This window comes from Manis javanica, chromosome 13 (genome assembly GCF_040802235.1).
Source record: "Manis javanica isolate MJ-LG chromosome 13, MJ_LKY, whole genome shotgun sequence".
NCBI classification, from domain to species: Eukaryota; Metazoa; Chordata; class Mammalia; order Pholidota; family Manidae; genus Manis; species Manis javanica.
The window spans coordinates 37,826,743-37,849,486 of record NC_133168.1 but is presented as its reverse complement, the minus strand read 5'-3'; the positions used below and the strand labels follow the sequence as shown (position 1 = coordinate 37,849,486).

The window sequence follows — 22,744 nt, the reverse complement described above, 5'->3', positions numbered from 1 at the left end:
AAAAAGGACAATAAATTAAACTGCTGGCTAAACTAATGAGAAAGACAGTAAAAGCAAAGTACAAAATGTATGTATAAAATAAATACGGGAGATAGTCATAAAAGCAGAGGAAATTAAAAAGGTTATAAAAGAATATTTTGTTCAATTCTATATGAATAAATCTGAAAAACTTTCTAAGAGATTATAATTTACCCAAAGTGAAATTTTAAAAACTAAACAGATTTCAAAGGAGGAAAAAGCCTTGGTAAGGGAGGGCCCTCAATAAATTTCAAGCCATGCAAAGACAAGCTTTCATGAACAAGAGTCAGTAGAAACAAACAGGAAAAGCCTCAAGAATTTCTGAGTACTCATTCATTGAGCACGTAAGTACTGAACATTGTTGGGGCGGGAGATATGCAGGAAACGGACAAAAATCTTTCCCCTCATGAGATACAGTCTAGTGGGAAAAACAGGTAATAAGCAAGAAAATAAAAATGTGTGCTGTATTAGTGATACACATTAACAGAAAAGGAGGAAAGGAAATAGAAAGTGGGGAAGTCTTTTTGTGGTTTTTTCTGGAGGTTCAATATTTTTTTAATTGAAGTATAATTAATATACAATCATATTGGTTTCAGTGCACAACACTTGAACAGTTACCTGTATTCTTAAATCCTTACCCCCAACAGTGCAGTTATGTATCTGTCAACATAGGAAGATGTTGCAGAATCATAGCTGTATTCTCCATGCTATACTACCATCCCCATGACCAACTTGTATTATGAATGAGAATTTTTGTGTCCCTTTATCCTGCTCCTCCCCCATGGTAATCACCAGTCACTTCTCAGTGTCTATGAGTCTACAGCTATTTTGCTCGTTTTGTTTTGTTTTTATATTCTGCAAATAAGTGAAATTATATGGTATTTGTCTTTCTCTACCTAGCTTACTTCACTTAGCATAATATCCTCTAGGTCCATCCATGTTGTTGCAAAAGACAAGATTTTTTTCTTTTTTTAGTGGCTGAATAATATTCCATTATGTATATGTACCACCTCTTCTTTAGCCATTTATCTATTGATAGATACTTAGGTTGCTTCTGTAAGATGGCTATTGTAAACAATGGGGTGATAAACATTAGGGGTGCACATATCTTCTTGAATCAGGGATTTTATTTTCTTCAGATAAATCCCTAGAAGTGGAATTACTAAGTCTTATGGTATCTCTTTTTTAGTTTTTTGAGGAACCTCTATACTGCTTTCCACAATGTGGCTGCACCAATTGACATTTCCACCAATAGTGTAAGAGGGTTCCCTTTTCTCCATATCCTTGCCAACACTTGTTACTCCTTGCTTGTTGGATAGTGGCCATTCTAACCAGTAAGAGGTGATAACTCACTGTGGTTTTGATTTGCATTTCCCTGATGATTAGCAGTATGGAGCAACCTTTCATGTGCCTGTTGGCCATTTCTATTTCTTTTTTAGAAAAATGTTCAGGTTGTCCACCCATTTTTTAATTGCATTTTTTGGGAGTTGTTCAGTCATGAGTTCTTTATATATTTTGGATGTTAACCCCTTATTGGATAAATTGTTTTTGAATATATTCTCCCATACCTTAGGTTGCCTTTTTGTTCTGCTGATGGTATCCTTTGCTGCACAGAAACTTTTTAGTTTGATGTAGTCCCACTTGTTAATTTTTTATTTTGTTTCCCTTGCCCAGGGAAACAAATGTGTCCAGGAAAAAATTGCTTGTGCTTATGTTCGAGATTTTTTGCTTATGCTTTCTTCTAAGAGTTTTAAGTTTTAGGTCTTACATTTAGGTCTTTGAGTTTACTTTTGTGTGTGGACTGACAGTCATCAGTTTCATTCTTTTGCATGTAGCTGTCCAGTTTTTCCAACATCAGTTATTGAAAAGACTGTCTTTTCCACTATATATATGCATGGCTCCTTTATTGTATGTTAATTGATCATACATGTGTGGGACTATATCTGGGCTCTCTATTCTGTTATATTGATATATGAGACTGCTCTTGTACCAGTACCATGCTGTTTTGATTACTATAAATTTGTAGTATAGTTCAGAGCCAGGGAATGTGATATCCCCAGCTTTGTTCTTCTTAGGATTGTTTTTGCTATTCAGGGTCTTTTGTGATTCCATATGAATTTTACAATTATTTTCTCTAGTTCATTGAAAAATGTTGTTGGTATTTTGATAATAGAGATTGCATTGAACCTGTAGATTGCTTTGGGCAGGATGGTCATTTTGACAATATTAGTTCTTCCTATCCATGAATATGGGATAGATTTCCATTTATTTGTATATTAGTTTTCAGAGTACAGGTCTTTCACCTTCTTGGTTAGGTTTATTCCTAAGTATTTTAATCTTTTTGATGCAATTGGAAATAGAATTGTTTTCCTGATTTCTTATTCTGCTAGTTGTTGTTAATATACAGGAATGCAACATATTTCTGTGTATTAATTTTGTTTCCTGCAACTTTGTTGAATCCAGTTATTCTAATAATTTTTGGTGGAGTCTTTAGGTTTTCTATATATAGTATGTCATCTGCAAACATTGACAGTTTAACTTCTTTAACAATTTAGATGACTTTTGTCTCTTTATCTTATCTGATTAACATATCTAGGACCTCCAGTACAATATAGAATAAAAGTGGTGAGAGAGGGCATCCTTGTCTTGTTCCTGATCTTAGAGGAAAAGCTTTCAGCTTTTTGCTATTAAGTATGATGTCATCTTTGGGTTTGTCATATATGGCCTTTATTATGTTTAGGTACATTCTCCCTATACCCATTTTGATAAGAGTTTTTATCATGAATGGATATTGAATTTTGTCAAATGCTTTTTCAGCACCTATTGAGGTGATCATTTGGTTTTTATTCTTCTTTTGTTAGTGTGGTGTATCATGTTGATTAATGAATATTGTACCATCCTTGCATCCCTGGGATAAATCCTACTTGGTTGTGACAGATGATCTTTTTGATGTATTTTTTAATTCACTTTGCCAATATATTGTTGAAGGTTTTTCCATCTATGTTCATCAGGGCTATTGGTTTACAATTTTCCTTTTTTGAAATGTTTTGTCTGGTTTTGTTATTAGAGTGAACTTGGCCTCATAGAATGAGTTTGGAAGTATTCCCTTCTCTTCTCATTTTTAGAATACCTTAAGAAGAATGGTTTTTAGCTCTTCTTTAAATGTTTGGAAGAATTCAGCTGTGAAGCCCTGGGATTTTTTTGATTACTAGTTCAACTTCATGGCTGCTGATAGGTCTGTTCAGATTATCTGCTTCTTCCTGTGTCAGTCTTGGAAGGTTGTATTCTTCTAGAAATTTGTCCACTTCTAGATTGTCCAATTTGTTGGCATAAAATTTTTCATAGAATTCTCTAATAATTCTTTGTATTTCTATGCTATCTGTTGTGAGTATTCATTTTTTGTTTTTGATTTTGTTTGTGTACTCTTTCTTTTATGATAAGTCCTGCTACAGGTTTGTTTATTTTGTTTATCTTCTCAAAGAACCAGCTCTTGGTTTCATTTTTTTCCTATTGTTTTGTTTTTCTCTATTTTCCTTATTTCTGCTGTCATCTTTATTATATCCCTCTTTCTACTCACTAGACCACAAAAATCACCTTAATAAATTCAAAGATTGAAATTTTATCAAGCAATTTCTCAGACCACAGCAATATGAAACTAGAAGTAATTTACACAAAGAAAAAAAAGCCTACAAACTCATGAAAGCAGAACAACATGCTTCTGAATAATCAATGGATCAATGAACAGATCAAAACAGAAATCAAGCAATAGATGGAGATAAAAACTTAGGGTTTAATTTGTTCTTCTTTTTACAGTTTCTTAAATTGTGAGTTTAGGCTGTTGATGTGGGATTGTTCTTGTTTCTGGAGGAGGGCTTGTATTGCTAAGTACTTCCCTGTTAGAACTGCTTTTGCAGTGTCCCACAAATTTTGGAATGTTGTATTTTGTTTTTATCTCCATCTATTGCTTGATTTCTGTTTTGATCTGTTCATTGATCCATTGATTATTCAGAAGCATGTTGTTCTGCTTTCATGAGTTTCTAGGCTTTTTTTTCTTTGTGTAAATTACTTCTAGTTTCATATTGTTGTGGTCTGAGAAATTGCTTGATAAAATTTCAATCTTTGAATTTATTAAGGTGATTTTTGTGGTCTAGTATGTGATCTATTCTGGATAACATTCCATATGACCTTGAGAAAAATGTGTATCCTGCTGGTTTTGGGTGGAATGTTCTCTAGAAATCTATTGAGTCCATCTGATCTAATGTATTATTCAGTGCCTCTGTTTCCTTATTTATTTTCTTTCTGAGTGATCTGTCCATTGATATAAGGGCTGTGTTAAAGTCCCCTAATATGAGTGAGTTGCAGCCTATTTCCCCATTTAGTTTTGTTAGTATTTGTTTTACACATTTAGGTGCTCCTATGTTGGGTGCATAGATATTTATAATGGTTATATCCTCTTGTTGAACTGATCCCCTTTTGATTATGTAACGTCCATTGTTGCTTTCTTTGTTTAGAGGTCTATTTGGTCTGATACAAGTACTGTTACTCCTGCTTTTTTCTCCCTATTATTTGCATGAAATATCTTCTTCTATCCCTTCACTTTTAGTCTGTGTATGTCTTTGGGTCTGAAAAGAATCTCTTGTAGGCAGCATAGAGATGGGCCTTGTTTCTCTATCCAGTCTGCCACTGTATATCTTTTGATTGGTGCATTTGGTCCATTTACAGGTAACATAATTTTTGGTAGGTGTGTACTTATTACCATTTTATTAATTGTTATCCGGTTGGTTTTTTTTAGTTCCTCTCTGTTTCTTTCTTCTTCTATTATACTCTTTTCCTGTTATTTGATGGTTTTCTTTAGTGCTGTGATTAGATTTCTTTTTATAAAATTTTTTTGTATCTATTATAGTCTTTAGGCTTGTGATTACCATAGCTTCATGGATAGATTCCTTACTATATTAACAGTCTATATTAAGTTGATTGCTCTATTTCAAACACAAACTAAAAAGTATTTATTTTTTCGTCCTTTTTTCCTCCACACTTTATGTATAGGATATCATAATCTGCATTTTTGGTGTATTCCTTGACTTAACTTTGTGTATAGTTTGTTTTGCAACCTTTGTTTGTTTTAATTTCATACTAGCTTGGTAAATAGTTGGTCTAATACCTTTACTGTGGGTTTATTTTCACTGATGAAAACTAGGCTTAAGAACATTTCCATCTACAGAAGTTCCTTTAACACATCCTGTAATGCTGGTTTGGTGGTTGTAGATTCTTTCAGCCTTTGTTTATCTGGGAAATTTTAATCTTTCCTTCAAATTTGAATTATAACCTTACTGGGTAAAGGATTCTTGGTTGAAGGTTCTCCTGTTTCAATATATTTAATATTTTATGCCACTCCTTTCTGGCCTGTAAATTTTCTGCCGAGAAATCCACTAATGCCTTATGGGTTTCCCTTATAAGTAATAATTTTTCCTCTGGCTGTTTTCCATACCCTCTCCTTATCTTTAATCTTTGTCATTTTAATTATCATATGTCTTGGTGTTGTCTTCCCGGTGTTCCTTTTGTTAGGGCCTCTCTGTACTTCCAGGATCTGGTGTCTCTTTCCTTCCCCAGATTTGGGAAGTTTTTGGCAATTATTTCCTCAAAGAGACTTTCTATACCTTTATCTCTCTTCTCCTTCTAGTACCCCTATTAGTGGATATTTTTTAATTTGGAGTTGTTGCACAGCTCTCTTAGCGTCCTCTCATTCCTAGAGATTTTTTTCTCTGTTCCTCAGCTTCATAGTTTTCCTGTTCTCTGATTTCCATATCACTGATTGTCTCCTGTACTTGCAGCAGCCTATTGTTCATTCCATTGTATATTTCATTTCAGTTACTGTATTCTTCAGCTCTTAGTGGCCCTTTTTCAGGTTTTCTTTCTTTGTTGAAGTTCTCCCTGAGATCATCAATACTTTCTACAGATCAGTGAGTATACTTATGACTGTTACTTTGAAATCTTCGTAAGAAGATTGGTGATCTTTGTTTCATTTAGCCCTCTTTCTGGTGTCTTATCCTGTAGTTTTGTTTGGAACATATTCCTCTGCCTCTTCATTTTGGCAGGGTTTTCTGTGTTTCTTGGTTTGTATTAGGTATATCTGCTATGCTTCCTGGTCCAGAGAATAATGGCTTTATGAAGAAGTGACCCTGTTGTGCCCAGAAGCTCAAGACTCTTTCCAGGGCCTGATTCTCCTTTGAGGTGGAGCCCTATTTGCTGTTGGTGGGTTATGGGTGGGGCTGCCTTTCTGTCTGCCCACAGTGGTCTCATTCTGCAGTGGATGACAGTTTGCCTCAGCCAGCCCTTTGTGATCAGAGCAGTGGTGCTTCTGCTGGGATTGTTTGGTCAGGGCTTCCCTCTGTCTGCCTTGCAGCTGTTGCAAGGGAGTGTTAGGTTAACAGGGTAGGTAGGACAGTCGTGCTTTCATGAGTTCCAAACTGCCACCTCTGTTTTATTTCTCAGCAGACAGCAGGCAGTAAAGTGTGATGCTGTTGGTCAAAGAAGGCCAGGCATAAGGGCAGTGTGCAGGGAAGTGCCCTGGGGGGCTGAGCCATCAGCAAGGGAAATGCACCATTTGAGGCTCCCATGAAAGCCTGGCCAGTTGGGCAAAGGGAAGGCTGGGGAAGTGTCATCCACCTGCCCTTTCTCCTGCAGAGACAGCTCCTTCCAATCCATGCCTCTCTGGCACTCTTCCCTCTGCTGGGAAATCTTTCAGGCTGCTACCTATGTTGGGTCTCAGTGGCACCAATGGAGCATGTCTTTCCTCCACAAGCAGCTGCAGTCTCCACCTCCCAGAGTGCTCCAACTCTCCTTGGTGTCCAGACCCACTGCTCACCAAAGCCCAATGCAATGTGGACTCATGTTCCCAGAGCAGTGCTCCAGGGCCGGGTGTGCAGAGTTCCTGAACACATATCCCTTCCCTGCTCCATTCCTCTTCCTCCTGCCTTTGGGCTGGTATGGGGAAGGGCTTGGGTCCCAATTGATTGTGGCTCTGCCACTTTACCCTTCTCTGTGTTGTCTTTTCTTCACCAGGTATAGGTGGTCTGTTCTGAAGTCTTCAGGTCATTTTCAGCGTTAGTTGTATTTGCTGTAGTTGCTTGCTTGGTGTGTGTGTGTGGGAGGAGGTTTCTGCCTTACCTTCCTACTCTGCTATCTTTTTTCCCAAAATCTGCAGTTTTAAGACAGGAAGTATAAGGAGGGCCTCATGGAGGTTATGTGTGAGTGCAACTTTCAGGAAGGAGAAGTCATACAGATATCTGAGGAAGGGCTTTCCAGAATGAGAGAAGAGAAAATGCAAAGGTCTCAAGATGGGTGTGTCCATGGCATATTCAGGTGACAGCCAGGTGGCCCAGTGGCTGGAGTGGGGTGAACAAAGTGGGGGGAAGTATGAGATAAGGTCAGAGTGGTGACAGCATGATGAGGGGTTGGGGGTGCATATCACAGATTTGTCCAATACAATAGCCAACAGCCATATGTGGGTATTTACATTTAAATAAAATAAAATTCAATAAAATAAAAAACCTAATCTTCAGTCCAGCCACATTCTAAGTGTTCAAAAGCCACCTGTATTAGTGTTCACCATGTGGAGCAGCTCAAAGAATATTTTCCATCATTGAAAAGGTCCTACTGGACAGCACAGATCATGATAAACCATTGTAGACTTTGGTTCCTACACTAAATGAGATGAAGATAACAGAACAATCAGAATTCTCTTCATATTCAGAAAGACAATATAAAATTAGTATGTTTCAAATGATTAAAATGTATCAAACCAAGAAAATATGAAGACAGTTTAAAAAAGGGTAGATTTGAAAAAGAACAGACCTGGAAGTTAAATAAAAGGAAATTAAAACTTCAGTGGCTAAATTAAAAGGCAGATTAGATAGTAGAAGGGAATTAGTAAATGGAGTATGATATGTAATCTTACACAGTGCTTCATGTGGGCCCCACAGTGCTCTAAAAGCTATATTGAATCTTCCACCCACAGCTGGGTGGATGGTATTGTTTTCTCCACAAAACAAGCATGGAAACAGGCGTGGAGAAGTTGCAGTTTCCCATCTGGGCAATCTGAAGTCTGCACTCAAATGCTAGGCAATATTGTCTTTTAGGAATTTACCCAAAACTCAGCGCAGAAAGATAAAGAGATGGAAGATAAGAGGGATTAAAAGACATGGAGGGATAGAATGAGAAGGTCCAATGAACATCCAACAGGAATTCCAGGAGTGAATAAAGAAAACCACAGGGGCAATTAATGGTTTTGCCACTAGTGGAAAAAATGGTGGAGAATTTTTTATAGTCAATAAAAGTGAATACCAAGATTCAAGAAGCACAAGTCCCAACTAACGTAAATACAAATGACTTCACAGCCAAATACTTAGTAGTAAAATTGCAGAATACCAAAGGCAGAGTGAAAATCTTTTAAAGTCTCTAGAGGAATAAATTCCAGAACCAGGAGAGGCTGGGAATGAGACCCTCAGTGGGAGAACAGAGATCTGTAACAGGCAGTGAGCACAGTGGTGTGGGTGTGAACAGAGCGCCGGCTTGTTTAGGGCAAGGACCACAGCAGGAATGTATTCAATCCTAGCATCCCATAAGCAGTCTCAACTGCTCCCAGGTCCTGGCAACTCCCAGCTTCCTAGGCATGCTCTCATCTCAGGTTGGTACAGGGTGAACATTGCTCTGGGAACCTTAATAACTACAGGGTGAATGAATGAATGCAAGAGAAGAATTTTGAGAATAGTGAGGTGAACCTAGTGGCTACCCTTAGACTGTTGAACAGACATATTTATGAAAAGCTATTCATGGTGTCTACAGTTGTACCTAGAAATGTTTTTCGCTTTCTGCTAAGAATCCAAAGCAAGTATAATTAAAACAGAACAATCTCTTACATCCTTTCTGGATGTTTGCTAGGCTGATTATAAATATTAATGAAAGTTTAAATAATAATAAAACGCAGAGCAAAATTTCAGCAGCCTCTGTGGTTAGTGCAGTCTTGTCAGCCACAACTTGTAAGCACCCCTAACCACATAGGGCACCCCATAATCCATCCTACAGCTCCTCATGCCAACAGCCTCCAATCTGGGCATATCTGATGGAGGTACTATAAAGCTTTGTTGTCCTATAAAGCTTTCTTACTCCTATGCTGCCTTTGAATCTACCACTGCCAAAATGCAAGTGACGGTGGCTGACCCCTACCCCAGCAATCTAGGAATAGCCTTTGCCTGTTCTTATTCGGTTGGACTTCATATATTTCCAAAATAACCGGCCCAGGATCCCTCAGCTATTGTTGGCTGGTCAGGGTCTGGAACCAGGCCTGACTACAAGCTCATGCTCTTTCTGCAGTACCACTTGTCCTTTTATGGAGGCTGAGCCTCAAGTGCCTTCAGTAGCCCAGCAAGCAGGATGCTGATGAGAGGCAGGCACTTTGACTTGGCATAGTTTATTACAATTACTATGTGTATCAAACCACGTAAACTCCACAAAGTAAACGGTTTAGCCTCTACAATAACCAGCAGCTAGTCTGCCCTTAACTTCCACCACCCCTCCCTACTATTTTAACACTGACACGTTTCACAGAAAGTCATAGTCATACAAATAGGATTATAATACATTTTTTAGGGAAAGGATTTTTTGGTCCACATTTTCTATTAAAGAAACACATACTTTCCTCTTTGGCAAAAGAGGTTAAATCCCCCACAGTGAACTCACAAAGCAAACTCAGACAAAAACCACTGAACATGAGGTACAGCTGAGGTATGGGATTATCTGGAATTATAGACACATAGTTGAGGGGAAACTTTCTTCAAAAATCAGTTCAATTCCCAACCATTTTTGTAGAAAAGCTCTATGAAGATTTGGCCTCTGTCACTTTGGTAAGTAAGCACATACTTTAAATAACTTTCTTCTGTTTCAAGGTACAATGTGCTATTTCTGAAGAAAAGTCACAAATTATTTTTTACGTGGGTGTCTGACCTCGGCAATATTTTTAATCTGAGGTACTAAAGCATCTGACACAGTAATTCAGACTAATTGCTGTGCCACCTTCTTTCAGTTTGCTGGGAGCTCAGTTTTGGTTATGGTTAAGTCTCAGCATTTGACTTTGCAGACAGTTTGAAAAGCGGATTTGCAGGTGAAAGCCGTACAGTATCTCCAGGCCACAGGTGAGGACCAAACAAAGGGTTAGTAAGCCCTATAGTCCTCAGAGAGCCAGGGCCCTCAGGCGGAGGCAGAGAGAGGCCCCGCAGGCCTGCCCAGCCACCGCGGTCTCCACCTTAAGTGGAGTCTAAGGAACAGACTCAGCAGCTGCTGAGGCGGTTGTGTTTTGTTTTTTAATCTGCAATGGTAATTTCTAACAACCACCCTGGTGCGCTTTTCATGGTTCAAGTAATTTCCAGGAGAAGTATGTTAACGATGCTTTTAGTTGTACTTATCAAAGGAAAGGAAATGAGCCACAGTAACAAGATTAAATTTAAATAGACCTGCTGCTAATACAGTTATCAGATAAAATATATTTAAAAAATGAACATACATAGACGTTTTCGCCACAGCTGCATTCTCCCACTTAACCTCTGTGCAGAACAAAAATCTGATAACAGCAAACTTGTTACTTTAATTCTTGTTAAATACAACTCTGTACAGATTGCACATTTTTTCACCAAAGCAGCTCAAATATCACAGTTAAGAGACATGAAAATGCCATCTGAAAATTCTCATTTTCCTAGCCCAAAAAAACAGACGCTTGCCCTGTGGGTCAAAACAAAACCAGCTGCACAACTCTGTAAACAGAATGGGAGGTGGTCTCCAGGACGCTCCCTCAGGGGCCTAAGGCGCGCGCACACGCGGGCGCACAGGCACGCGCGCGAGCCCGTCCCCCTGCCTCCCGCGCCGCAGGCGCTGCCCAGCAGAGGCTCCGCTCGAGGGGGCGGGGCGGTGTTCACAGAAGCGCCGTCATGGCCGTCGGGTTGAGGGGTCGGGGGCAGTCCCTGGGGGCTGAGTAAGGGTCACTCGTCGCGGGATTCCCCAGAGGCTTCTGATAGTCGGGATCTGCGCGGCCTGCGGGCGAGCTACCGCCGACCTTGGGTTGGTCGTAGCCCGCGGCGGCGGGCGCGGGGCTCTGCGGCATCTGGTAGCCCGCGCTCGGGGCGCCGGCCGTTGAGAGGCCGCCGGCGGGCAGGCAGTGCTCCCGCGGCGGCCGGGGCCCGGGCACTCGGTAGCCGCTGCGCGCGGGGAAGGCGTGCGCGCGGGCCGGGGGCCGCTCCACGATGGGCGTGGCGTACTCGGGCTCGCCGTGGGGCAGCGGCTGCGCGTACTCGTGGCGGCCGGCGCCGGGAGGGCTGTGGTAGTGCGCGCCGGCCTCGCTCGCGCCGGCCTCGTCCGCCTCGGTGTCCATGGGGCGGAAGGTGGAGCCCTTCCTTGTGACGGCCCCGGTGCCGATCATCAGAGGCTGCTGGTAATCTGACATAAGAGCAGAAGACATGTTTGTGGACCGCACTGACACACGGACCAGACAGCTGTTTGTCGAGGGGGGCGTCTGCTGAACAAACTCTGCTGAACGCCTAATGTGTACCAGGCCCAAGAGATGTGCAAGGCATAGATGCCACAATAGGGACTGACACAACCATACTCCTGCTACTGGAGGCCTGCGAGGGGCACAGGAACACAGAGAAGGCAGAGAGGCGCTTTAGCCAGGCCTAGGGGTATGAGAGAAAATACTGCGTGGCGCTTGAAATGCCAAATTTTGGAGGTGGAGGAAAGAGAAAAGTAATAGGTTAAGCATCCTATTGAACAGCTATTTAGAGTCGGAGCTTGATGTGACCTGAGTATGAGGGACCTGGAGTAGTTGAATAGACTATAAAGACCAAGACAGGTTGGGGAATAACGATAATGGTGATTATAGTGAGAACACATTTACTGAATACTTATTCCATGCCAGGCACTATTCTAAGATACTAAGATAATCAAGTAACTAAATCCTCAGAAAAAAAAAGTGATATGAGATTGGTATTATTACTTATTTTACAAATGGAAGAGTGAAGCAGAGAGAAACTTTTTAAGATCACACAGCCACCAGCGGGTGGAGCCAGAAGTCGTACACTATCTCAAGGTGTGCTGTTAGCTACATGCTTGATCACGTGGCAGCACCGGGTGCCTTGCTAGGAAGCTTGGTTTAGTTGTGCAGAAACCTGAGGATTCCTACCAAATGGGCACAGCTAGAGGTAATTTGGGGGCAGACTGAAGAAGGAAAGATAAACCTAGAAGTAAAAAACACAGAAATGAAATATAAGTCACAAATTGGGGGTCTGGCAGCAGCTTTGGAGACACGCCACAGTTTGAGGACAGGAATCAGGAATTTATTACCAGTGATTAGTAGCATGAGGAAAGAGGGAGCCAAGAGCCATCACTTCCCAGATGTTAAGCATGGAGTTGGGAAGCCACTTAGAAGAGGAATGCATGGAGCATATGTGGGGAGAGTTAGGGACAGTTTTGGGCACACTGCAGGACTGGTGACACTTGTGGGTGGAGATGTCCAGTAGGCAGAGAATTACTGCCTTATTGGGAGGAAAGTCTGGGCATGAGCAGCTGAGCAGACAAACATGCCAGGAAGGGGTCTGCCGGGAACTCTGGAGGGAGTGGGCAAGACTGCCTATGGGAGGGACTGGGGACAGTGGGGGCAGGAGCAGGACCCGGGGCCTTGCAGGTTTATGGTGCCCGAGCAGGACCGCACTGTGAGGAAAAAGGATAGGCTGCACCAGAAGCTGAAGGAAACGGAGAGGAAGAAGGGAACAGCTAAGGGGTTCTCCCCTCTGCTTGCTTCATCCCCAGGGTAGCACTAGAATTGTCAGGGGGAAAGAACAGAAGATGGATTTGGGGTTGGAGAGATGCTCTCTATGCCCCTGAAGCAGCTCAAGCAACCTTTCCACTGGTACCTTTGTGACTTAGTACATATGTACATGCTCACCTGGGAACTTCTGGTTCAATAGGCCTGGGGATGGCCTGAGATCCCACCCTTCTAGCAAGCTCTCTGCTGTGTGTCCTCAGAATGCACTTTAAGTAGCAAGAAGCTAAAGCAGCGCTACTCCAAGTATAACTGTCAGATGCCTACATAGGTCTGAAATGATTAAGAAAACTGAGAGCAAGTGTATAGAAACCTTAAGCAATTTGAGAGTGTTTTTATGTCTACTGAGTTTAATAAAATTAGAGCTTTGCATTTTGTATGCCTTCTAAAAATTTCATTATTACTACCAATTTATATTGTATTTTACACAAGTATTAGTCCTTGATGGATTACAAATATATTAAAAAAAAGCAAAAAATGGATTCTTCTCCAGATTGTTTGAGAATCTCAACTCTCGATGGCTTTTCAGGGACACTGAGGCCATCCTAACGCTGGATAGGTTTCTTCAAATCCCTATCTCCTCTTCCTCAAGGGGAGGAGCTGTGCTTAATTCATTTTTCTAGTCCCTCCTTCCTATGCCTTCAGTGAACCTTTAGTAACAAAAACATTAAGGGCTTCCAAATTTTAGTGGTACTTCAGGCCCCTGCTATGGGTTTCCTTATAGCCCCTGCTAGTATACAGGCCTCTGCTCATGGGGCTTTTGAGAGAGAGCTCAACGTCAGTCTATAACTCTGTGCAGAGTGTGGAAAGAAAATGTCACACATTACTGAGTTATTGGATCCCATCTAAACAAAAGGATTTTAGTCTGATTTCTCTGCATCTCCCTTCTCCCATAAGCAGCACCTCCTGTCTAACAGCAAAGGCTTGATGCTTACCTGCCATATCACTCGTGATGAGATCTAAGTTTTGTGTCATCTCTTTTCCATTGTCATAGCTGATGGTAAACTCAGCTGACTGGTGTCTGGCAAAGGGATACTTGATCTGCTTCCAACAGTCTGGAATAAAGATAACATGAAAGGAACTTAATATCTCAAAAGTGTAATGCACATATCCACAACACATTCCTTGATGAGTCTGAGGCCAGGCTGCTTTCTGCTGGCCGACAGTGATGAATACTTGGCCACAGCCCTCAGGGTGTGTGGTCGAAGCAGCATGCTGAGGTCATTACAACCACAAATACTATCCCAACATGCTTTCCACTGTGCCTTTAAAATGTGTTTGTGCCCATTAGGTCCCAGATTACCCTTGTGTTAGGCCAGCTGGGCATGGTTTTTCATAATCTGCCCTGACATAGCATTCGTGACCTAGGGGAGTCAACACAGCTGTTTGTTTAGACCTTGTGGAGGTGGAGTCCCAAGTTGTCCTTGAGATTCCAAGGGGTCCTGCTCCACAGCTGTCTCTGTGGACCACAGCTGACTCATTGTTTGGGCATCTTGTATCCTAAGGATTTTCTGAAACCTGAACACGAGCTCTTCCTAGACCTTGTCCCCCCAGGGTGGAAAACACAGGAAGTCTGAACATACAGAGAGTGCTGGACAATGTTCAGTTCAGATGGGGCCATTCTAATTTCTGGATGACAGGCAGTGTAGTGAGTGGCCTAAACTCCAGCAGCCAAAAGAAAAAGAATGTTGATAAGAGATGGGATGATGTTGCACAAAAACAAAAGTAAACTGGCCTTAAAGTCTCTAAAATAGAGATAGGATACACTATACTCCTTCCTTGTATACTCCTAGCAAGTCTTCCTTGTAGATTTGCTAACTTAAAGACTACACACCTTATTTTTTTAACTTATATGTTTGGTCACTGACCTAACTGTGCTTTCAATCAGCAGATCCTATCCCTTCCTCAAAGACAGAATATAATCTTAGAGTTTTAACCAACCTGTTTTTTGAGCCTTAGCTGATCCATAAGGACATCCTTTCTTTCTCCTCCTATCAAGACAAAAAATCCTACTGAAAAGGTTTCTTAAGTGATAAGTATTGCTTATAAAATAATACTTGACACTTTCTACCTCTATGCAACTTGTTTTTAAAATATAAGTTAATGTTTTATCTCGGAAGAAGTAATACTACTTTTCTATACATTAATATCTGAAAAGCAACCATTTTGATTTTGTGGTTTTTTTATACAACTAGAGAAGAATTAAAAAATGTGAAGTCACATACCTTCTAAGGGCTGCAAAGATTCCCATTCCAGCAACAAGCAGGGTAAGAAGCACAACGGGAATAATAACAGTTGTGACGTTTATTCCTAAGAGGAGGGGAAACCACCACATTACAATAGAAATGAACTGCAACAAAACTTCATGATCTAAAACTGAACATTGATTTGAAAGGTCTTCAACAGTTTAATATATGGGGAAAATGAATACATGCTAGGCATTTACTGATACCGGAAAGCAATAAGAGGATTCAAAATTGTGGCTAGTTCAAGGAAATAAAATTTACCTTTTTTCCCCCAAAAGGCAGTTTCCAATGCTCCTTAGGGATTAACATTTATCTGAACTTACTGCTTGGACCCTATTAGACTGTATCAGAATTGAGGGGGAAAGTTTAAAGCTGGTCCACCCAGCCAGGAGCTATTCAGAGAGATAAATAATGTAAACACAGTGTGAAGCTAAAGCAACCAGTTCCCCCCACCCCTGACAGCGGGCAGGTTTGGACCTGTACAGTAATGGGGCCCGGAGAACCCTGGGCTTCCTGTTGACCAGAGCTTTGCTTTGGAGCCGTGGCCTGAAAGGAAATGCAGCCTGATGACCTTAAACAGCATTTCTGCTCTGATGCATGAAACACCAGACCACGTCTTCCTGTATCTCTTTCTGCTTTAAGATAGGAGGTCACTTCAAAAGCCACTAAAGCAGGCCCCTAGTATGCAGAAACTATGCAAGCTAAAAGAGAAACACTTGTTCTTCATCCTTCTTTATCTGTGATCCCTGGGGAGAAACTAAAGGGATGATCAGGAGTGGAAATGTGTGGTTCAGGAGAGCCCGCATAAGGGACTTTGAAGGGAACAAAATGTACATGAGTAACAGCAGTATATTTATAAGAGTGGAAATTTGGAGAAATCTAAACAATTTAACATCCAACAGTAAGGGAATGGTTAAGTAGATGATGGTATATCCATATGAAAGAATACTATAAAGATATTCATAATTGTGTTTTTCAGCTATTTAATAACATTGGAAAATGCATATAATACAATGTTAAGTGACAAATATATGCTACAGAATAGAATTTATGGTATGCTACCATTTTGTCTCAAAGTTATAAATATACTTGATTGAGTAAAATGGAATATGGTGATTATTTATGGATGCTTATTTATGGTTATTGATGGATGATCTTAATTTTTATTTATGTTTCTCTAATCTTTCCAAATTTTATAGAATACATAAATTATATTCCAAAAAAAGAATGTAACTTTAACATTCATTACTTGAATACATTATACACTTACATGTTCAAAATTCGAAAAGCATATAAAGGTATGGAATGGAATGTCTCCTTCCTAACTCTGCTTCTCCCCTACAGGAAGCCAAATTATGTTTCTTGACATTCTTCTAGAGTTATTGGAATGAATATATATATACACATATATACACACATAGCAAAGTACTATATAGAACATATATATATATATAGTAACATACTATATAGACTATTCTGTACCTTGCTTATTTATATTGTCACTGCATCTCAGAAAACTCCCTATATTACTAACACTTTCTTTTTCATTGCTGCAGAGTATTCCACTGCATGGATGTGCTATTATTTTTCTGTAAAATATTTACCTATTGTTTGAAGGGCAAACACTATCTTTCATACTTACAATATTGCAGTGAATTGTTGTGGACCATCTGCTTGTAGACATTTACATGACAGAGAAAAAAATTTTGTTGAAGCTACCATAATATCAGATGGAATACCACTTATACTCCTCAGGAAATCCACAAAACAGTAACTGCTCTACCGGTGGGCATTTCTTCAGAGGGGATGGATTCTGTGATTGTCTCATCCTCTCTTTTAGTTGAACCAACGGTATTTGGACTTGTTTTGCGCCACCCCAATGAGAGAAATGTTAGGAAAACCACATTAGTAACAACAATTTGTGAAAGGAGATGACCAGGTCTAAAGAACTCACTGACTTGCCCTGAGTCCTACCTTGTGTAATTGGGCAGCCAATGAGCTCCACTTTCAAGGCTATCCTCTGGTGCCATGTCTGGGGCACAACCCGCACATATCTGGCCACAATGGGAGGGATGAAATTGTTCCTCACTGGATCCCGGAAATTAGAGTTGCCCTGAAACACCTGTAGAGACAACTAACTTTTACCTGCAGATTCCATTATTTGTTTTTAGGTCTTTATTAACCCACTCAACCCAGACATATAGAACCAAAGCCAGGATTCTGTTTCTGTTGCATTTCTGTAGACACCCTTGATACTGAAGATACAAGGCTTTGCAAACAAAGGCCAAGTTATCTAACTAAGGGGCTGCTGCAAATCTATTTTCAGGAAGCATACTGAGGAAAACATTTGGAGGCATGCTCTTCTACTCAGTTCTTTCCTCCAGAGTGTCTCTTACCTTTTCTTCATTATTCACAATTCCTTTATAGGTCCTCCACTTGGAATTGTTTTTGAAGTTTATCATGAAACTCTTAACATAAAAGTTGAAATTTGGCTGTGTGGATCCTGTGGTCCTAATTCCTTGTAAGAAAATATTATTTATAGGTTAGTTTTAGAAATAGGTCTTATAAAACATGCATCATGATTTCAGGTCCTATTCTATTTTTTGTCCTCATTTTTGAAATCTTAAACCAAAGGCCTATTTTTCTAATGTGCATTTGGAAACCTGACCACAGATGATGAGTATATTCACACTGACAATATGCCATAAAAAGGTATCGCCACTGACCTAATTCATACATCCATATTTACAACCTGCACACAGGTTCTTCTCAGAGATAGTGTGAAGATTTGTCACTTTACAAAAAGACTTACGAGGGGCGGAGCCAGGATGGCGGCGTGAGTAGAGCAGTGGAAATCTCCTCCCAAAAACACATAGAGCTATGAAAATATAACAAAGAAAAATCTTCCTAAAATAGAGACCACAGGACACAGGACAACATCCAGACCACATCCACACCTGCAAGAACCCAGCGCCTTGCGAAGGGGGTAAGATACAAGCCCTGGCCCGGCGGGACCCGAGCGGCCCTCCCCCCAGCTCCCGGCGGGTGGAAAGAATCCGGAGCGGTTTCTTTTTTTTTTTTGGCGAGCGCTTTTTGGAAGCCTTAAAGGGACGGGCCCCCGTTGCTAGGGAGGCAGGGTGGCGGGACCGGTGAGCAGGTGCCTGGGACCGGCGGCTGAGGACAAAGAATATCCCGCGTTTCTCCCTGCGGGACCGGCGGGCAGGTGCCTGAGACCGGTGCCTGAGGACGGAGGAAATCGCGCATTTTTCCCCTTTTCTTTTTCTCTTTTTGGCGAGCGCTTTTTGGAAGCCTTAAAGGGACAGGGACCCCAGTGCTAGGGAGGCAGGGTGGTGGGACTGGTGAGCGGGTGCCTGGGACCGGCGCCTGAGGACAAAGAATATCCCACGTTTTTCCCTGCGGGACCGGTGGGCGGGTGCCTGAGACCAGCACTTGAGGACAGAGGAAATGGCGCGTTTTTCCTCTCTTTTTTTTTTTTCTCTTTTCTGCGAGTGCTTTTTGGAAGCCTAAAAGGGACAGGGACCCTGGTGCTAGGGAGGCAGGGCGGCGGGACTGGTGAGCGGGTGCCTGGGACCAGTGCCTGAGGACAAAGAATATCGACTGTTCCTTCCCTGCGGGACCAGTGGGTGGGTGCTTTTTGGAAGCCTTGAAAGGACAGGGACCCTGGTGCTAGGGAGACAGGGCAGCAGGACCAGTGAGCGGGTGCCTGAGACCGGCACCTGAGGACAGAAAAAAAGAAAAAAAAAATTGCTTGTTTTTTCCTTTTTTTTTTCTTTCTTTCTTTCTGTTCCCTCTCTCATTGTTGCTGTTGTTGTTTTGGTTTGGAGAGTGCTTTTTGGAAGTCTTAAAGGGGCAGGACAGGTCACTTAGACCAGAGGCAGGGAATCTGGGGATCTCTGGGCACCCTAACCCCCTGGGCAGCAGGGGGCACAGAGACCCCTTACGGAGATAAATAGCCTCCTGGCCGCTCCCCCTCCAAACGGGGCTCCACCATTTTGGAGGAACAGCCCCAGCCAGACCAAGCCTACAGCAACAGTGGAGATAAACCCCAAAGCAACTGGGCAGGAAGCAGAAGCCCTGTCTGCGCACAGCTGCCCAGAACAAGCAACTAGAGGTCGCTATTCTCCCAGGAAAAGGCTACAAACCAACAAGAAGGGAAGCTCTTTCAGCGGTCACTTGTACCAGCTCTGCAAACTATCTCTATCACCATGAAAAGGCAAAACTACAGGCAGACAAAGATCACAGAGACAACACCTGAGAAGGAGACAGACCTAACTAGTCCTCCTGAAAAAGAATTCAAAATAAAAATCATGAACATGCTGACAGAGATGCAGAGAAAAATGCAAGAGCAATGGGATGAGATGCAGAGAAAAATGCAAGAGCAGTGGGATGAAGTCCGGAAGGAGATCACAGATGTCAGGAAAGAGATCACAGAAGTGAAACAATCCCTGGAAGGATTTATAAGCAGAATGGATAAGATGCAAGAGGCCATTGAAGGAATAGAAGCCAGAGAACAGGAACGTATAGAAGCTGACATAGAGAGAGATAAAAGGACCTCCAGGAATGAAACAACACTAAGAGAAATATGTGACCAATACAAAAGGAATAATATTCGTATTATAGGGATACCAGAAGAGGAAGAAAGAGGAAAAGGGATAGAAAGTGTCTTTGAAGAAATAATTGCTGAAAACCTCCCCAAACTGGGGGAGGAAATAATCGAACAGACCATGGAAGTACACAGAACCCCCAACAGAAAGGATCCAAGGAGGACAACACCAAGACACATAGTAATTAAAATGGCAAGGAGCAAGGACAAGGAAAGAGTTTTAAAGGCAGCTAGAGAGAAAAAGGTCACCTATAAAGGAAAACCCATCAGGCTAACATCAGACTTCTCGACAGAAACCCTACAGGCCAGAAGAGAATGGCATGATATACTTAATACAATGAAACAGAAGGGCCTTGAACCAAGGATACTGTATCCAGCACTACTATCATTTAAATATGATGGTGGGATTAAACAATTCCCAGACAAGCAAAAGCTGAGGGAATTTGCTTCCCACAAACCACCTCTACAGGGCATCCTACAGGGACTACTCTAGATGGGAGCACCCCTAAAAAGAGCACAGAACAAAACACACAACATATGAAGAATGGAGGAGGAGGAATAAGAAGGGAGAGAAGAAAAGAATCTCCAGACAGTGTATATAACAGCTCAATAAGCGAGCTAAGTTAGGCAGTAAGATACTAAAGAAGCTAACCTTGAACCTTTGGTAACCACGAATCTAAAGACTGAAATGGCAATAAGTACATATCTCTCAATAGTCACCCTAATTGTAAATGGACTTAATGCACCAATTAAAAGACATAGAGTAATAGAATGGATAAAAAAGCAAGACACATCTATATGCTGCTTACAAGAAACTCACCTTAAACCCAAAGATAAGCATAGACTAAAAGTCAAGGGATGGAAAAACATATTTCAGGCAAACAACAGTGAGAAGAAAGCAGGGGTTGCAGTACTAATATCAGACAAAATAGACTTCAAAACAAAGAAAGTAACAAGAGATAAAGAAGGCCACTACATAATGATAAAGGGCTCAGTCCTACAAGAGGATATAACCATTCTAAATATATATGCACCCAATACAGGAGCACCAGCATATGTGAAGCAAATACTAACAGAACTAAAGAGGGAAATAGACTGCAATGCATTCATTGTAGGAGACTTCAACACACCACTCACCCCAAAGGATAGATCCACCGGGCAGAAAATAAGTAAAGACACACAGGCACTGAACAACACACTAGAACAGATGGACCTAATAGACATCTATAGAACTCTACATCCAAAAGCAACAGGATATACATTCTTCTCAAGTGCACATGGAACATTCTCCAGAATAGACCACATACTAGCTCACAAAAAGAGCCTCAGTAAATTCCAAAATATTGAAATTCTACCAACCAATTTTTCAGACCACAAAGGTATGAAAGTAGAAATAAATTCTACAAAGAAAACAAAAAGGCTCACAAACACATGGAGGCTTAACAACATGCTATTAAATAATCAATGGATCAATGAACAAATCAAAATAGAGATCAAGGAATATATAGAAACAAATGACAACAACAACACTAAGCCCCAACTTCTGTGGGATGCAGCGAAAGCAGTCTTAAGAGGAAAGTATATAGCAATCCAGGCACACTTGAAGAAGGAAGAACAATCCCAAATGAATAGTCTAACATCACAATTATTAAAACTGGAAAAAGAAGAACAAATGAGGCCTAAAGTCAGCAGAAGGAGGGACATAATAAAGATCAGAGAAGAAATAAACAAAATTGAGAAGAATAAAACAATAGCAAAAATCAACGAAACCAAGAGCTGGTTCTTTGAGAAAATAAACAAAATAGATAAGCCTCTAGCCCAACTTATTAAGAGAAAAAGAGAGTCAACACAAATCAACATAATCAGAAATGAGAATGGAAAAATCACGACAGACTCCACAGAAATACAAAGAATTATTAAAGACTACTATGAAAACCTATATGCCAACAAGCTGGAAAACCTAGAAGAAATGGACAACTTCCTAGAAAAATACAACCTCCCAAGACTGACCAAGGAAGAAACACAAAAGTTAAACAAACCAATTACAAGCAAAGAAATTGAAACAGTAATCAAAAAACTACCCAAGAACAAAACCCCGGGGCCGGACGGATTTACCTCGGAATTTTATCAGACACACAGAGAAGACATAATACCCATTCTCCTTAAAGTGTTCCACAAAATAGAAGAAGAGGGAATACTCCCAAACTCATTCTATGAGGCCAACATCACCCTAATACCAAAACCAGGCAAAGACCTCACCAAAAAAGAAAATTACAGACCAATATCCCTGATGAATGTAGATGCAAAAATACTCAATAAAATATTAGCAAACAGAATTCAACAGTATATCAAAAGGATCATACACCATGACCAAGTGGGGTTCATCCCAGGGATGCAAGGATGGTACAACATTCGAAAATCCATCAACATCATCCACCACATCAACAAAAAGAAAGACAAAAACCACATGATCATCTCCATAGATGCTGAAAAAGCATTTGACAAAATTCAACATCCATTCATGATAAAAACTCTCAGCAAAATGGGAATAGAAGGCAAGTACCTCAACATAATAAAGGCCATATATGATAAACCCACAGCCAGCATTATACTGAACAGCGAGAAGCTGAAAGCATTTCCTCTGAGATCGGGAACCAGACAGGGATGCCCACTCTCCCCACTGTTATTTAACATAGTACTGGAGGTCCTAGCCACGGCAATCAGACAAAACAAAGAAATACAAGGAATCCAGATTGGTAAAGAAGAAGTTAAACTGTCACTATTTGCAGATGATATGATACTGTACATAAAAAACCCTAAAGACTCCACTCCAAAACTACTAGAACTGATATCGGAATACAGCAAAGTTGCAGGATACAAAATTAACACACAGAAATCTGTAGCTTTCCTATACACTAACAATGAACCAATAGAAAGAGAAATCAGGAAAACAATTCCATTCACCATTGCATCAAAAAGAATAAAATACCT

General features: G+C 41.0%; 1 protein-coding gene across 3 annotated transcripts in view; it reads right to left on the bottom strand.

The window, feature by feature from the left end:
- Positions 1-10,536: 10,536 nt before the first annotated feature.
- Positions 10,537-22,744, bottom strand: part of DCBLD1 (discoidin, CUB and LCCL domain containing 1) — a 63,777-nt gene continuing 51,569 nt past the window's right edge. Inside the window, exons 9-15 of one of the 3 annotated variants that reach the window (XM_073219446.1) lie at positions 17,942-18,007; positions 17,526-17,647; positions 17,104-17,251; positions 15,109-15,193; positions 14,825-14,874; positions 13,819-13,938; positions 10,537-11,502 (exon numbers count right to left, since the gene is read on the bottom strand). In XM_073219446.1, coding sequence (XP_073075547.1) covers positions 10,982-11,502; positions 13,819-13,938; positions 14,825-14,874; positions 15,109-15,193; positions 17,104-17,251; positions 17,526-17,647; positions 17,942-18,007 — 1,112 coding nt within the window. In that variant the 3' untranslated portion in view covers positions 10,537-10,981. Of the gene's footprint in view, positions 11,503-13,818; positions 13,939-14,824; positions 14,875-15,108; positions 15,194-16,912; positions 17,014-17,096; positions 17,252-17,525; positions 17,648-17,941; positions 18,008-22,744 lie in introns of all 3 variants that reach the window. The other 2 variants (XM_036993304.2, XM_036993297.2) reach the window with 2 other exon arrangements.